This window comes from Leopardus geoffroyi, chromosome B4, assembly GCF_018350155.1.
Source record: "Leopardus geoffroyi isolate Oge1 chromosome B4, O.geoffroyi_Oge1_pat1.0, whole genome shotgun sequence".
Classification (NCBI taxonomy): Eukaryota; Metazoa; Chordata; class Mammalia; order Carnivora; family Felidae; genus Leopardus; species Leopardus geoffroyi.
In genome coordinates this window covers 101,971,985-101,987,942 of record NC_059341.1, presented here as the reverse complement: position 1 = coordinate 101,987,942, position 15,958 = coordinate 101,971,985, and the positions used below count along the sequence as shown (strand labels likewise).

Below are 15,958 nucleotides of genomic sequence, written 5' to 3'. Positions count from 1 at the left end.
AAACTCATTTAAAAACGAATTGTATCTAGACACGTTGATTTCAAACACATCTCTGCTTCCCTCCTTACCTGGACTGCATATCTTGCTGGCTTTTGGCCTGACTGGCTTCTGCCTGAGGGGAGGCGTGGCTGACTGGCTGCTGAAGCTCCACCAAGGACTGGTAATATTGTTGCTGATGGTGTTGTTGCTGCTTGTAGCGAGACAAACTGAAAAACAGCCCTAGAATGGCTTTTAAGTTTCCATTTCTTATTTCTGTATCAAAGGGAAAATATACAAACAGTAAAAACATACAAATGAATGTGGTTTTCCTTTTTTTTTTTTTTAATTTTTTTTTTCAACGTTTATGTATTTTTGGGACAGAGAGAGACAGCGCATGAACGGGGGAGGGGCAGAGAGAGAGGGAGACACAGAATCAGAAACAGGCTCCAGGCTCTGAGCCATCAGCCCAGAGCCTGACGCGGGGCTCGAACTCACGGACCGCGAGATCGTGACCTGGCTGAAGTCGGACGCTTAACTGACTGCGCCACCCAGGCACCCCTTTCCTTTTTATTATTTGTTTTACAACTGAAATTCTAGTTGCCATTGTCTTAGACTAAATCTGTGAAGATGGAAATGCAACTAGAGTCTCTCAGTCACTTGTGAATTTCTGACACGTAGCATTTCCGAATAGCTTGGAGCTTCAGGGACTGAGTCACAGGATGGGGGGTACAGAGAACAAAACTCGGATGAGCAATGCTCTTTGCTGATCCTTAACTGCAATTTTTCTGGAGTTTGCTTCTCCCTACAAACGGATGGGCTGTCTTGTGCTGATCATTTGATTTAGCATTCTGCTGCCCTCACAAATACACAGCTGTTATCAACATAGTGATGGCTCTGAAGTGGAGAAAAAAAGCCACCTAAATGTTGGTTGTCCTGCATTATAAATCAGGATGGTATGGGTGTACTTTGTAATGGCAACTGGATTTATAGCAGTCCTAAATCACCCAAAAATAAATTTATTAATACAGCTATCTATCTATAAATATAGATAGATGGACGTAGATAGATATATAGTACACATAGATATCATAAAGTCAACATCATATTAATTTTTAATACTCCAATTCTTTTATTTATAACTCATGTTATATATTAATAAATAATAAAGACCATGACATTAGATAACATAACTGAATAAATGTAAATGTATAAATCCTAGTAGAAATACATCAAGCTCCTTTATAAACGTTTCTAATATTGAATAAAAAGTTAAATGTACAAAGTAAGCTACAATCTGACTCTAGCTTTTTTTCTCTTGTAGTTAAAACTTAGGAGTAGAGATGGAAGTAAAGTCTGAAATAAGGCTATGAAACCTATAATCACATTCTAAATAAAACATGCTGTTGGCAATAAAATATACATCCTCCTGTGAGGTCAGGGTTTTATGCCTCCTTTTTGGAGTTTAGGGGCATTAACAAACTATTCTGATTTCTTGCTCTCTGATGGTTTATAAATGTCACATGGAGTCCACAGTGGCATTATTCATATACAATGAGAATGAGAATCCTGCCCCCGCCAAACCTTCTCACAGTGGCCATGATATAGAAGAATTAGTCTGATCGATAAGAGGCTACAGTAAGAAAGTATTAATGTTCCCATGTACCCCTGGATGATCATAGCGGTTTTAAAAAATCTCTGGTTTTATTAATATGCATATTTAATTAATTTAGAAAATCATTTTGAGCATCCATATACTTTTAGAAGATAAATGAAGACCAATGGGTTTATGTTAATAAAGGATGTCCCATGAAAAGGAAGAGACATAAAAAGAACAAACTGGAGCCTTTCTAACCTGCTTTTAACCACTAAAAAAGTGAAATATTTTCCTGGGGAATTTTATAACTTCTATTCAAAATTATAGAACCATCAGTTAGGTTTGAACCTAAACTTGTTGGCCACCAAATGAGTAATTTAATATTATGCAACATATATAAATGTAAAAGATAAAAGAAATTTAAAACAACAAAAATAAATATAGAAGAAAAATTGGGAAAGCTCAATAATTCTACTAACTGTTCACTGTATTTCAGAAGCCACATAATTCCTTTTTCCAATGACAGCAAAAATTTTAAAACAGAGGTGTCTGATATTTCTAGTATGTGTCGGGTAAAAGGCTATTCGGAGAAAATAATCATAGTAGAAACATTAACAGATCTAAATTGTCAGAGTATATACAAGTATTAAGCAGAATATTTATATATAAATTAACATTCTAATAAGATGGTTTTTCTTAATGCAGATCTCAAAGGATTTGCTATTTCATAATTTTAACAACTAGATTTCATTAATAACACTTGAAAAGTTTTCCTAAAAATATACATGAAAGAGAAAGTCTCAGAAAAAAAAAAATGACAGTACCAGTTCAGTCTTTTCCCACTTTTCTGTATTTTAATGATGATCTTTTAAGCCTTTAATGACTTTAAAGCTTTTATATATAACAGTTATTAAATATTGTTAGTGCTAATTATTTAAGACCTCATGATGCGTAATTTAAGCTCACCAAATATTTCAACTAGGACTACCAATTTTATATTATAGAAATTTTATTGACAAAATAATATTTTCAAATTAATTATACTATTTTTACCTGTATTTAGGTCCACTATTACACAGCGTTATCTATGTATACATCTATCCCTCTACTGAAGACTCCAAAAATACTATACACTGGTAATAACATAAAGATTTTTTGTTAATCTACACCTCTCTCATACACTTATTCATGTAAGTAACAGTTTTGGCAAAATATGAAACATATATAAATAATTAAAGCATAGGTTAATAACCACTGCGTTTATGTTTCTATTATTTTAGAAACTTTACTGATTTCCTTTATATATTAAGAAGCTTTGTGCTCCCACTTTGCTTGTAATACAAAAAAAATTTTTTTTTTTACAAACTTAGGTGTTATTTGTGACAACTATGCCTTTTCTTACCTTCAGCAGATAGACCTTGAACATTTACTCCTCTGGCTGCTAGAAAACTAAGGCAGACATCAACATTTTCAATCTGTAATATGAAAAGCAGTGAAAAAGCAACTTAGAGGGTTATTTTTAAATAAACAAATGAGCTAAAATGAAACCAGAGAGTAAGATAAAGAAAGAATGAATACTTTACATTCATTTCATACTACAGATCTTTACCAGAGTTTAGCTAGAATCATTCCGGCTAACTGAAGAACGAATATAAAGCTTGCATTGTCCAGTGTGGTATTTACAAACAATTCATAGAGGCCTGATCAAGAATGGCATTCTTACAAATTAGCAACCCACCTACTTAACATAAATCTGGATTTTGTGCTTCACAAATAAGTCTCAACGAAAGCATCCAGAGAAGAAGACTGTTGCTTATGCAAGTTATAGAATGTCCGGATGTAGGTAACTGAGATTCAATCAGTGAGATTTGGTAGGTAATATGCCAGAAGGGTTGATACAGCATGAAAGAAATAAAGCGAATTTTCATCTTAAATCATAGCAAGTCTCTATTTTTAAAACTGTATTTGTATTTCTACAATTGTATATTCCTCTGATTAAATAAATATAGGTATTGTCTTTGTAATGTAAAATTGTGATGCCAGGGTGCCTAGGTAGCTCAGCTAACTCTTGGTTTCGGCTCACGGTTTATGGGTTCCAGCCCCACGTTGGGCTCTGTGCTGACAGCATGAAGCCTCTTGGGATTCTCTCTCTCCCTCTCACTCTCCCTCTCTCTCTACGCCTCTCCTGCTTGCTCTTTCTTTCCAAATAAATAAATCAACTGAAAAAAAAAATGTGATGCCATGGCTTTTAAACAGTTTTGATATGATTACTAGCTTGTAACCATTTAGAATGATATGCAAACAAAAAACATAAAACAAAACACAAACAAACAAACAAAACCCAAATGACTGATTTATGTTACTTTACAGGTTGACCTCAATACTGACCATCATGTTATACAACAAAGTTAAACAGCTAAGAATTTGTAAAAGAGTATAGGAAACTAGAAAGTCCTATTTCTTTATGAGTCATCTCCCTGGGTTGTTTTGGTATTCCATAAATCTTGGAGTTCTAAAGTAAATAGAAGATTTAAAGTTAATCCTTGGCAAGGTATTGTTTTCTGTCATATTAAATTATCATCCAAATCTATGCATATGGACATACAAAGTTCTGCCAATGTCCTCTCTAGCTTAGCTTCACAGCAAGGTCAAAGTGTCTCTTAGAGAAAAGAAAAAGAAAAAAAAGAGATTAAAAATCTGTCCTTATAAAATGGACAACAATTTACATTCCATTTTAAATGTAATTTTATGCAAAACTAAATTAATAACATTCAATTAGATATTCTTTGCTTAAAAATGCAGCCAAGATCTATACATTTGTTTTGTGAAAAGTGATTTTACAGATTTATTTCAAAATAAGTTTTACTAAAAAACAAAAAGTAAGTTTTATTTAAATTATTCTATTGAAACAATAGATTTGAAGTCACTAAGTCCAACAGGATCAAACACCTTGTTTGCTCATTAGCACGTGAATATCCAATAACGCTAAGGTGCTGAAATATATTTTACATTCTTTATTTACATTTCTCTTTGCTACTATAAAATAAGACTTGGAAGGAAGGAATTGAGGAGGAAGGAAAAGAAATGGGAAAAAGATGATATTCTACTGTATGCATCTAAAATATTCTTTTGAACTTTTTTTTTCCAGGACCATTACAAACAAGTAAAAAAAACACACTAAATAATTACTATGGTCTAATACTGAGAAAGAGAATTGAACTGAATATTTTCAAACATTCACCCTAATAGTCTTGCTGTTCTTAACTCCATAGCAATTAAATACCTTTTACAGAAAATAGGAAGATTCCTGATCCAAACTTATATGTAATTTACAGCAAAATGTTCACAGGCTATTATTGCCTAAATTTCAGTTATTTTTATTATACCTGAACAGATTAATTCACTGTTAAGAACCACAAAAGGTTAATAGATAGAGTCTGCAATTAAGAATGTAAGATAGGTTTTTTGTTTTTGTTTTTTGTTTTTGTTTTTGTTTTTTGGCTACCTTTGAAACCACTTAAAAACAAACTGGTGCCCGGAGTGGGTATCAGAGACCAAGAGCTCTTTCAGCATGCACCATAAATTAGAAAGGAAAATAAAAGGGCCCTCAAAGAGTAGAGGAAAAAAATATTTAAAATACATTCTATATTCCTTACATAGCAATTTATCAGGGGCATTCAACATTGTGGGATATTCCTTTATAGTTATTCATTATGAGTACCAACAATTCAAGATAGTTAATTCAGTTCTGCATTACTGGTATCGTAGTTAAATAACAGCAGTAGAACAAGTAGTTGAATACTTAATTTCCAGTAGGACTATTAAAGCCTACTTTATTATAATATATTCAATGATATTTGTTTATATATTCAGGCATGGGGTTTTTGAGACTTCAAGCCCCTGGAACATAGGAACTACATTTTGTTGACTCATGTAGTTTCAGCAACCTAAGATGGTGTTTAGTATCTGACAGGTGCTCAGTGCACACTTCAGGAAGAATAGAGGTAAAAAGGAGCAGTGGCCAGCCCATCCCTGTACTTTGGGAAGAAAGGAGTGGAGGGGTGGTGGGGGGAGAGAAAAGGAGGAAGTGGGGAGGAAAGGGGAGGGGAGAGACATCATTTGATTCAGAGTATACAGGTTCAATTATCTTTGGGATTTTTAAAAATATACGAATTCTCTGTGCCTGACTCCAGACAATATAAATCAGAAATTCTGTGGGTTGGGGCTGAACATCAATTTGTTGTCAAATTTTAGCTCCCAGGGTCAGCCTACCCTCCTCTTTACAGATTAAGCAACTAACCTGCAGAGATCTCATATAAAGATGAGCAGAGGAAGCCAATAAAAGAGTGTATACTTTTTATCCCCAGTTTACATGAAATCCAAGATGTGTAAAAGTAAATAATGAAAACAAAATCAGAATAGTGATGAACTTTGGAAGGGTAAAGTCTGGAAATCTGCAGGAGGGGACCAGGCATGCTGAAAGTGTCCTTTGTTCTGATCTGTGACAACACAGGTATATACATTTTAAAAAAGCAATCACCTATATACTTGAGATTCGAGTATTTTTTATACTTTCCATGTTTTTATTAACCTCAATTCATATTAGAGTACTTTACACTCTTTTATGTATGTTTTACTTCAATTAAAAATAAAAATAAAATGATCAGCCCCTATTTTATTGAAAATATAGGCATATAATGGGTGCCTTGTATGAAGGCTTGATGGATGGCTGTTGCAAGTAATTAAGTGAATGACGATGGTGTTTAAGACAATGGTGGTGGCTGTGGAGGTGAGCCAGATTCTGGACGTAAGTTAAAGAAATCTGGTGGGAAGATACGGCCTGTAAGAGTCAAGGATGACCATGATACTATAGAATTCATGCATTTTACATCCTATGCCTGTGGTATTTTATATAGATCCCTTATAGCAGGAATACAGAAAAATTCATTCTCAGTTCTGTGGGCACCACCCTTCTCATATGGCTCAAGAAAAAGTCCCATCCATACCTCCTAGATAGTCACTCTAAGACTTTTATTTATTTGCCTACTACTACGTCATGCACAATTTGTTGGGTCTATTTGTGGCTTACGTTTCATTGGCCCAGAACACCCATATTGCCTCCCTCTTCCTGTTCAATTTAAGCATGGCTACATAAAATATATAAAAATATTGACTTTGTAATAAAAATAAAACAAAGTTTCTAAGCTATAAATCTACTCAATAACACCCAATTTCTAAGTTCTAAATCCAGTCAATAAGATCTAGTCGGAGGTTTCAAAATGTTTGGGTGCACTGAGCCTTGAGGCTTTTGGTTGTATGAAAATATCTGATGTTATCACAATGTCTAAACAAAAAGACAATTTTCCACGAATAAATACAAAAACAGACTGCTGTATGTTTTCCTTACTGACGACACAAATTCAATAGAAATTGGTTCATATTTTTACCTCAGTAGTTTCTATTTGTATAATTAATATTAGTATTTTGGAGCACTATCATTTAATTGTGTTTATGTTTTGTAAAATCGAACCTTTCACTTATTCATTCATCAAGCATTTATTCAACTTATTTTATGCATGGAATTATGCTCAGTGTTGCAAACATAAATGTCAAGACATAGCCATGACCCTTGGATCTTTTCTAAAGAGCACTGACTCATTTGCAATATTTTCCACACTCTTGTGAAAAATCAAAGGCATTTTTCAAAAACAAATTTCGCTGATCATCTAATTTTATAAATGTACATTTATCTTGAGCCTTGTGAACTTGCTAAATATGAGCATGCATATTGCTAAATCACAAATTGGGTTTCAAATGAGGAAGAGAAGGGTTTTCATTATTTTCACTTACAAAAGCTGTAGATAGTCATCAGTGTATTTGTGCCTTCAAAATTTTTTTAACCCTGAGGGTCAATATATATTTTCAACATTAAACATAGTGAGAGGATATATTGGAAATATTTATATTTTTTCATAAGCTATTCCAAAAAATGCAGAATTTTAATTAGCACATTTCTTTATTGAACTCATACATTTTAAGCTGCATGTTTTATGACACCTAGCCTTTTAGTATTTTTACCATGAAACTGGTATAATCTGTTTTGGAAAGTCTGACTGGAGGCATCTTTCACAATATTAACAAGGTTCTATCCTGTCCATTCACATGTTTCTTTCACTTTTAGTTATCGATACTTAATGAAAAATATATTTAGGTCCTAAATATCTGGGTATGATTAATATCAACTTTATAGTTTGTCATTAAATTTAACATCGGCACCAACGCTTAACAATGAATGAGAAATTCATTCAGCAACGATTGACTGTTTATTACATGCAAAGAGCTCTGCTAGATGGTGAAGGGATATAAAAATGAATTATAAAGTCTTTGCCTTTGTGAGCTTATAAAATAGCTGGAGACAAAAAAATATTCATAAATCATCACAACACAAGGCATAATATGATAAATTCTGAAAAAGGATTGTAAACAATATTTTATGGCAGTAGAGAGAATGGACTTATCAATTTTCACTACAGACCTGGGAAAAGCTTCATAGAAGAACAATCATTGAAACTTGAGGGCTAAGTTTGACTTTGATAAGGTAGACAGGTATCAGAAGGAGGGCCGGTCACGCCCATCAGAGTTCCCAAGAGCAAAATTGCTCCATGAGAAAAGAGCATGCCAGTCTTTACTCTCTGCAGTTACGTTTACAAAGCTGAATTTTAGCTGGAATTGAAAAGCCTCTATTGCCCCTTGGATTCTGAAAACACTGCAGTATAAGAAGTTAAATAACTGTAAACCAGGTAGCAGACATAATCCTTCAAAGTTTGAGTTCTTTCTACAAATGCAATGCATCCCGGTTAGGGCATGTCTGAAGTGCCAGATAATGCTGTTATGAATCATACATAGAGAATGTCTACAAGAATATAGACTAAATTTAACTTTTGTTATCTCTGGATGGTACATTCTCTTGTGACTTGCGCTATTTTTGATTAACTACACATCTTATTTTTTCATTATAAATGTGTACTGGTAGTGTCACTATATAAATGAAATAAATGTGATTTCAACCAAAAAAAAAAAAAAAAAAAGGTAAAATTGCTCAGTGTGAGTGAACTCCTGTCCCATCACGAAATTCAAACAGTAATATAAATTTTAGCCAAAGGTTTTAATCAGATATAAATTCATCTGGAGAATTTTAAAAATGCAGTCATGTTTCTGCATTGATTAAAATTCTTCATGTTTATTTTAATTCATGGATTTAACAATTAACTATTCATTGAGCATGTCTGGGTCCTTAAAAATATATAGTTTTATAGGAGAGAGAAGCAATTCCAATGTAATGCAAGAAATGTTATGGCCAGAAAAACACAGACTCCTGGAGAAGCATGAACAAAGGCCTATTCCTGACCAGAGGTCAAGTAACTAGGGAAGGGGAAAGTTATCAGTAACTAAGACTTAACTAACACTTAGAAAGATATCTTCATCTGAAGTTGCCATTACTATTCCATTTTATACTGAGAAAGATGTTGATCAGAGCATTCAATGGACAGCCTCAAAGTCACAAAGAGAGAATATATCAAAACTAGAGCCATGTCATTAACCCCCACATTTTTCTCCTTAAAAGGAAGACTGAGCTAGTCGCTGAAAGGTTAGGAAGAGTTAACCAAATAAGAGGATGTGGTATGAGGTGAATCCAAGGAAGGAACACTGTCTGAACTGGCCATGATTGAGAAACACCGTAAGTTAAAGGGCTGACAAAGAATTCAGAAGAGCTGGGAATATTGAGAGTAAAAGTCACCTAAATCTTTCTTCACTACTTCATTGTTTACCAATGTGAATAAAGGCTGCTCCAAAAGGTGATAACCTTCAATCCGTTTCAAGATTCAAAGTAGGAGGAAAGATCATGCAGCAGGGACTCCAGGCATAAGCATCTTGAAATCTGGAGAATCTAGTGGCAGGAGAGAAGGCCATCGAGATAGACAGAGCATTGCTGGAAAACATGTGCCGTGCCCTGGTGGGAGTCTGGGCTCATCTCAAAGCCCAGGGAGCTAATGGTGTGTTTTATGCAAAAGAAAGAAATGCGCAGTGTTGCTTTGAAGACATGATCACACAGCACATACACAGATTTATTGATAGTAATAAAAGTTTCACACATCATTTTCTATTTATACTCTTTGCAATGCACTCTGATTTTTCAAAATTATACTTCAGTGTATTTCATTTTAAAATGTCATTTTTAACATATTGCCTTTACAACATACTAGGCAAAAAAAGCCCCATTTGGAAAAAACTCTATACTACATGTCACGAATGGAAGCAGGGAAAATGGCTTAGAAGCCTCTTTTCTCCACCTCTCAATGACCTAGCACAGGGAGTTCACACAGAGTTTTAAGCACATAGGTTATTTACTCCAAATGCAAAACCCTTTCAATGTTCACCATCAACTCCAGTAAATTTTATACAGTTTTTCCTATTCAATAGAGACTTGGAAAGATAACTTACTTTTAATAAGTTTAATATTAATATTTAATAAAAATATTTAATAAAATAGCAGAGCCAGAATTCAAATTCAACCCTGCCAGTCTCCAATGAACTTGAGCTTTCTTCCACACTAAGCTTTCTACCACTATAATTTAGACATTCACTTAAAAGAAATTTTTTTAGGGGTATCTGGTTGGCTTAGTTGGTTAAGCATTCGACGTCAGCTCAGGTCATGATCTCCTGGTTTGTGAGTTCAAGCCCCGCGTTGGGCTCTGTGCTGACAGTTCAGAGCCTGGAGCCTGCTTCAGATTCTGTGTCTCCCTCTCTCTCTGCCCCTACCCTGCTCGTGCTCTGTCTCGCTCTCTCAAAAATAAATAAACGGTAAAATTTTTTTTTAAAAAAATTTAATGCTCATTTACTTTGAGACAGAGAGAGAGAGAGAGACAGAGAGAGAGAGAGAAGCATGAATGGGGGAGGGGCAGAGAGAAGGAGACAGAGAACTGAAGCAGACTCCAGGCTCCGAACTATCAGCGCAGAGCCTGATGTGGGGCTCAAACTCACAAAGTGCAAGATCATGACCTGAGCTAAAGTCAGATGCTAACCCACTGGGCCACCCAGGCACTTCCATGTCATTTAGACATTCTGACTAAGACATTTCCCGCCGCTGACTCAAGCTCTCTACATGACTGACAGATAGCCAGGACCCAGCGCCTGGCACAAAATAAGTGCTCAATAAATATCTGGTTGAATGTAAAGATGAAATTGTGTAGTATGAGGGGAAAGACAGAAATAGTATGCAAAATCCACTCGTTCTGTATAAATTCTAAGTTCACAAAGTTTAAATGCTTCCAAATTAATTCTCAAATATCCAATGTACTTTTATATGCTGGCATATTGACATATAGAATGACTGATGTGGCCACAAGCCAAAGAATACTGGCAGTCTCCAGAAGCTAGAAGAGACAAGGAATGGATTTCTCCTACAGTTTCAGAAGGGAGCACAGAACTGCTGATACCTTCATTTTGGCCTTGTCATACTGATTGTAGACTTCTGGCCTCCAGAACTGTGTGAGCTTAAATTTCTTTTGCTTTAAGCCACCAAGTTTGTGATAATTTGTAACAGCAACCAGAGGTAATTAAAACAATTTTCTACTCGATAGAGCAGTAGACATAAAGAAACTTTAGCAAAGCTAAGGATGAGCTGGGATCCGTGAGCAGGCACATTTCCAGGCTTTGCCCTCTGAGTTTTGATTTGTTAAGACTTTGGGGAGGGAAGGTAAAACATGCAGTTTGGATAGTTGCCTCCTGTCACCGCAATGCTAACCCACCCACTTCCCTTTTCCATTTCAAGTTACTTTGTGTTGTGGGATAGAGAGAGGCAGAGGGGATAGTAATTTTGTTTCACTCATCCCTTTCTTTTTGTGCTGAGTGGTCTGTGGTTAGATTCAAGGAGTCAGTTTATTAATTAAGCAGTGAGTATAATAATTGAAAGTTTTTCAGTCAAGTAAAACGGGGTTAGCATCCTACTTATGCAACTTATACAAGGTAAAAAATTTGCAAAGTTTTTACTCTCCTGAAGCCTCTGCTTCCTTATCCATGGGATTTTTAATCCATGGGATTAAAAATATTTTCCACATAATATACGAGGATTAAAGATATTTATAAAGAGCCGAGTTCCATACTAGGCATCGGTGTATGTGTGTATGTGTATATATCTACATATACGTGGATATATCTAATATATATATTATATCCATAATAGAAATGCTTTATGTAAACATATATATTCTGTAACAGAATCTATGTGTGTATGCGTGATTAGACAGATGCATATGTATAGTGTATATATATACATATATATAGGTATGGACACAGATATGGAAAATCCATTAGTATTTTATCAGATAAAAAATTATTTTTTCTTTAAAATTCTACTATTCTAACTGGCTTGGTAATTAGAGAATAATAAATATTGTTTAATATTTTTTTACAAATATAAAATTATAAATATTACCGCAGTATTTGTTGAGCTGAAGATATACTGTGTGGGTTTTAATGAATTCTTACTTTTCAGTTTGTTTCAGAAGACAAAACAAAACAAAGAATCTTACTATGAGGTTATAAAATTTTTCTAAACTTAAATAACGCATACTTCTATATAGGACTAAAGTTACTTAGAACAACTAATTATTTGCCAAATGCATGTTACCACAAATCTATGCACTCTTATTTAGCTCACATACCCACACCCTCTCCCAAACTAACCAAAGTTTATATTCCTTCCATATGTAGGAAAAATAAGTATGGTATTAAAGAAAAATAATGTATATTATAAGCTTGGGGGGGGAGGGAAGAAAGAGGGACCAAAACATTAAAGAAGGAAGAGAGAGAGAGAGAGAGAGAGAGAGAGGAAGACAAAGAGGAAGAATAGAAAGAGGAGGAGGAGGGGTGGAGGGGTTGAAAATCCAAAGACTTGAATTCTTCTGTTAAGTTTATTTATTAGTAAGTTTAAGCAATTTGGTCTTGACTCAGGTAAACATGAGACCAAACACTGGTTCTTCTCCAGGCAGGCTCAGTGAGACCCCATTCCTTTGTCTGTTTGCTAAAATACTACGTAAAAACTGCAAGCCAATCATCTAGCATAGCACCCAATATACATGACTGACATTTAATCATTCATGTCGATCAGTAAGTGATGCTGATATTGCTGAATGCTGTATAATTTGGTTTCTATGATATGATTTCACAAAATGTTTTGCTAGGTTTGAAACATGGCTAACACAATCAATTGGGCAATATGATTTTTCAGAGGCATTCCATGTATTTTTGTCTATGTCTATCCACATCTGTCAGTTTAACTGACTTTATATTAAAATCATTTAAATATAATTAATAAAGCAGCTACTTTGGGTGTATCTACTGACTTTCCAATAATTTATCTCATTCAAGATAAACTTTTCAAATGATTATACTGAGATCAGATGAATAAGATTCTCCCTAATTCATTTCCTTTTTCTCTTTTTATAGAAGTAATTTTTATTTTTTTTAAATTTTTTTTAACGTTTATTTATTTTTGAGACAGAGAGAGACACAGCATGAACGGGGGAGGGTCAGAGAGAGGGAGACACAGAATCTGAAACAGGCTCCCGGCTCTGAGCTGTCAGCACAGAGCCCAACGCGGGGCTTGAACTCACGGACCGCGAGATCATGACCTGAGCTGAAGTCGGCCGCTTAACCGACTGAGCCACCCAGGCGCCCCTAGAAGTAATTTTTAGAGCATCATTTAATCTAATAGGTTTTAATAGGTTTAAAAATAGTTCTTATTTAAAATGGTCTCATATCTTAGTATATTATTTGCCAAACTACCAGTTTTTAAAATTATTCCACTGTTGGAATAATTAACCACTGTGCCTGGATGGCTCAGTCGGTTAAGTGTCCAACTTCAGCTGGGGTCATGATCTCACACTCTGTGAGTTCAAGTCCTGCGTCAGGCTCTGTGCTGACAGCTCAGAGCCTGGAGCCTGTGCTGACAGCTCAGATTCTGTGTCTTCCCCTCCCTCTGCCCCTCCCCTGCTCATGCTCTGTCTCTCTCTGTCTCAAAAATAAATAAAAACACTAAAAAAACCTTTAAAATTAAAAAATAAAATTGTTCCACTGTTAGGTATTTTACCACTGATTACTATAAGTGATAATTAAAAAAAAATTTTTTTTTGAGAGAGAGAGTGAGTGAGAAAGGGAGGGAGAGAGAGAAGGAGACACAGAATCTGAAGCAGGTTTCAGGTTCTGAGCTGTCAGCACAGAGCTCGACACAGGGCTTGAACCCACGAACGGTGAGATCATATCATACCTGAACCGAAGTCCAATGCTTAACTGACTGATGCACCCAGATGCCCCTGTAAGTGGTAATTTTCTAATAAATTTCAAGAAGGGGATTGAAAAACATGGAGGGGAAAGTCCTTTTAAAAAAGACCAGATTATTGAAGGTAATAAAAACTGAATTTATGAAAGGATTGTTACAAAATATGCTTTCTAACACTAGGTATGATTGTACTTTGTGTTTACTGGGATATTGGCCTAGAGGTAGGATACAATTAACAGCAATTAAGTTAAAGATGTCGGGATAAAGAACATGCTAAATGTTTAAGAAAGTGGTTGATATTCAAATATATAGTTGAAATATTAACTATAGTTCACAATGGTTATTATACATACATATATAAAGCTTACTAAGTTTCCTCAAATAAAATAAAAAACATATATTCTCTCCAAAAAGAAAGAAAAACAAATTATACTGAATCCAGAATCCAATTCAGAATTGTTACTTTATTTAAAAAGAATTCTTTGTAAAAAATAAATGGGGTGCCTGGGTAGTTCAGTTGGTTGAGGGTCTGACGTTTGATATCAGCTCAGGTCATGATCCCAGAGTCATGGGATAGAGCTCCAGTTGGGCTCTGTGCTGCGCTGGAGGCTGTGTTAAGATTCTCTCTCTCCCTCTGACCCTCTCCCCTGCTCACACACTCTAAATAAATAAATAGATAGATAGATAGATAGATAGATAAATTCTTTGCAAAGTTACTTACTTTATTTCAATTCCTTTGTTTTTTAAAGTTTATTTCTTTTTGAGAGAGAAAGAGGGAGCATCCATATGAGTGGAGGAGGGGCAGAGAGAGAGAGAGGAAGAGAGAGAATCCCACGTAGGCTCTGCACTCTCAGCACAGAGCCTGATGTGGGGCTCGATCCCACGAACTGTGAGATCATGACCTGAGCTGAAATCAAGATTTGGATGCCTCACCAACTGAGCTACCCAGGAACCCCACTTTATTCCAATTTCTATTTGTCCTACTAATAGCACAAACCAATTTAAATATTGATATTCATGAGAACATTTAAAATGTGTATTCCATAATATAAAGTTAATACAGAAAAGCATTCTTGTATTTTCAACATTTATTTAACTTCCTTAGTATGTATTTATTTTGGGGCAAGAGCAAGCAGGGGAGGGGCAGAGAGAAGGGGACAGAGGATCCGAAGCAGGCTCCACGCCAACAGGCTGACAGCAGTGAACCTGATGAACAGCTGGAAGTCATGAGCTGCAAGATTAGGACGTGGGAGCTGAAGTCGGATGCTCAACAGCTTAAGCCACACAGGTGCCCCAACATTTATTTAATTTAATGGCAGACCAGACAACTCCCATAAAAATATAATTCTCATGATACTACCGTTTTTCTTTTAAATTGGATTTAATATAATTTAGGAAATATCTTTCTCACCTTACTATGAATATAGTTTTCAACGTTTATTTTCGGGACAGAGAGAGACAGAGCATGAACAGGGGAGGGGCAGAGAGAGAGGGAGACACAGAATCGGAAGCAGGCTCCAGGCTCTGAGCCATCAGCCCAGAGCCTGACGCGGGGCTCGAACTCACGGACCGCGAGATCGTGACCTGGCTGAAGCCGGACGCTTAACCGACTGCGCCACCCAGGCGCCCCACTATGAATATACTTTTAAAAAGCTATAAAGAGTTAAACCCCAAATATACCTCTAAAACACTGAACAGGAGCCATGGTGTTTGCTGTTTTTAAATCAATCTAGCAAGTCAGAGTTCTATTGGTCTAATTTCCTCAATGCAGAAATGACCAGAAACTGAGCCTTCACTGGATATTTTTCTCAGTCACAGAGTCACAACTGAATTCCAGTGACTACTGTCCTTTCAGTGTAACACCCCTCCTTTCAATCTTTCAAGTCCTTCGTTTGAACTTTAAATGCTAGTACACAGAGCAACTTCTAGAGACACATTCAGTTTTAAAAATCATCAGGATATTGTAATAACTTAAGCATACATTTCTTAACACTGGTAGTTTATTCTTTTGTTCCAAAGTGTGAGCCTATATGAAAATAATGAAA

General features: G+C 35.4%; 1 protein-coding gene across 11 annotated transcripts in view; it reads right to left on the bottom strand.

Moving 5' to 3' along the window:
- Window positions 1-15,958, bottom strand: part of NAV3 (neuron navigator 3) — an 832,957-nt gene that overhangs the window by 233,515 nt on the left and 583,484 nt on the right. For all 11 annotated transcript variants that reach the window (XM_045463549.1, XM_045463554.1, XM_045463556.1 and 8 more), the window contains 2 exons: window positions 2,976-3,048; window positions 69-252 (listed from right to left, as the gene is read on the bottom strand). In XM_045463549.1, coding sequence (XP_045319505.1) covers window positions 69-252; window positions 2,976-3,048 — 257 coding nt within the window. The remainder of the gene's footprint in view (window positions 1-68; window positions 253-2,975; window positions 3,049-15,958) is intronic.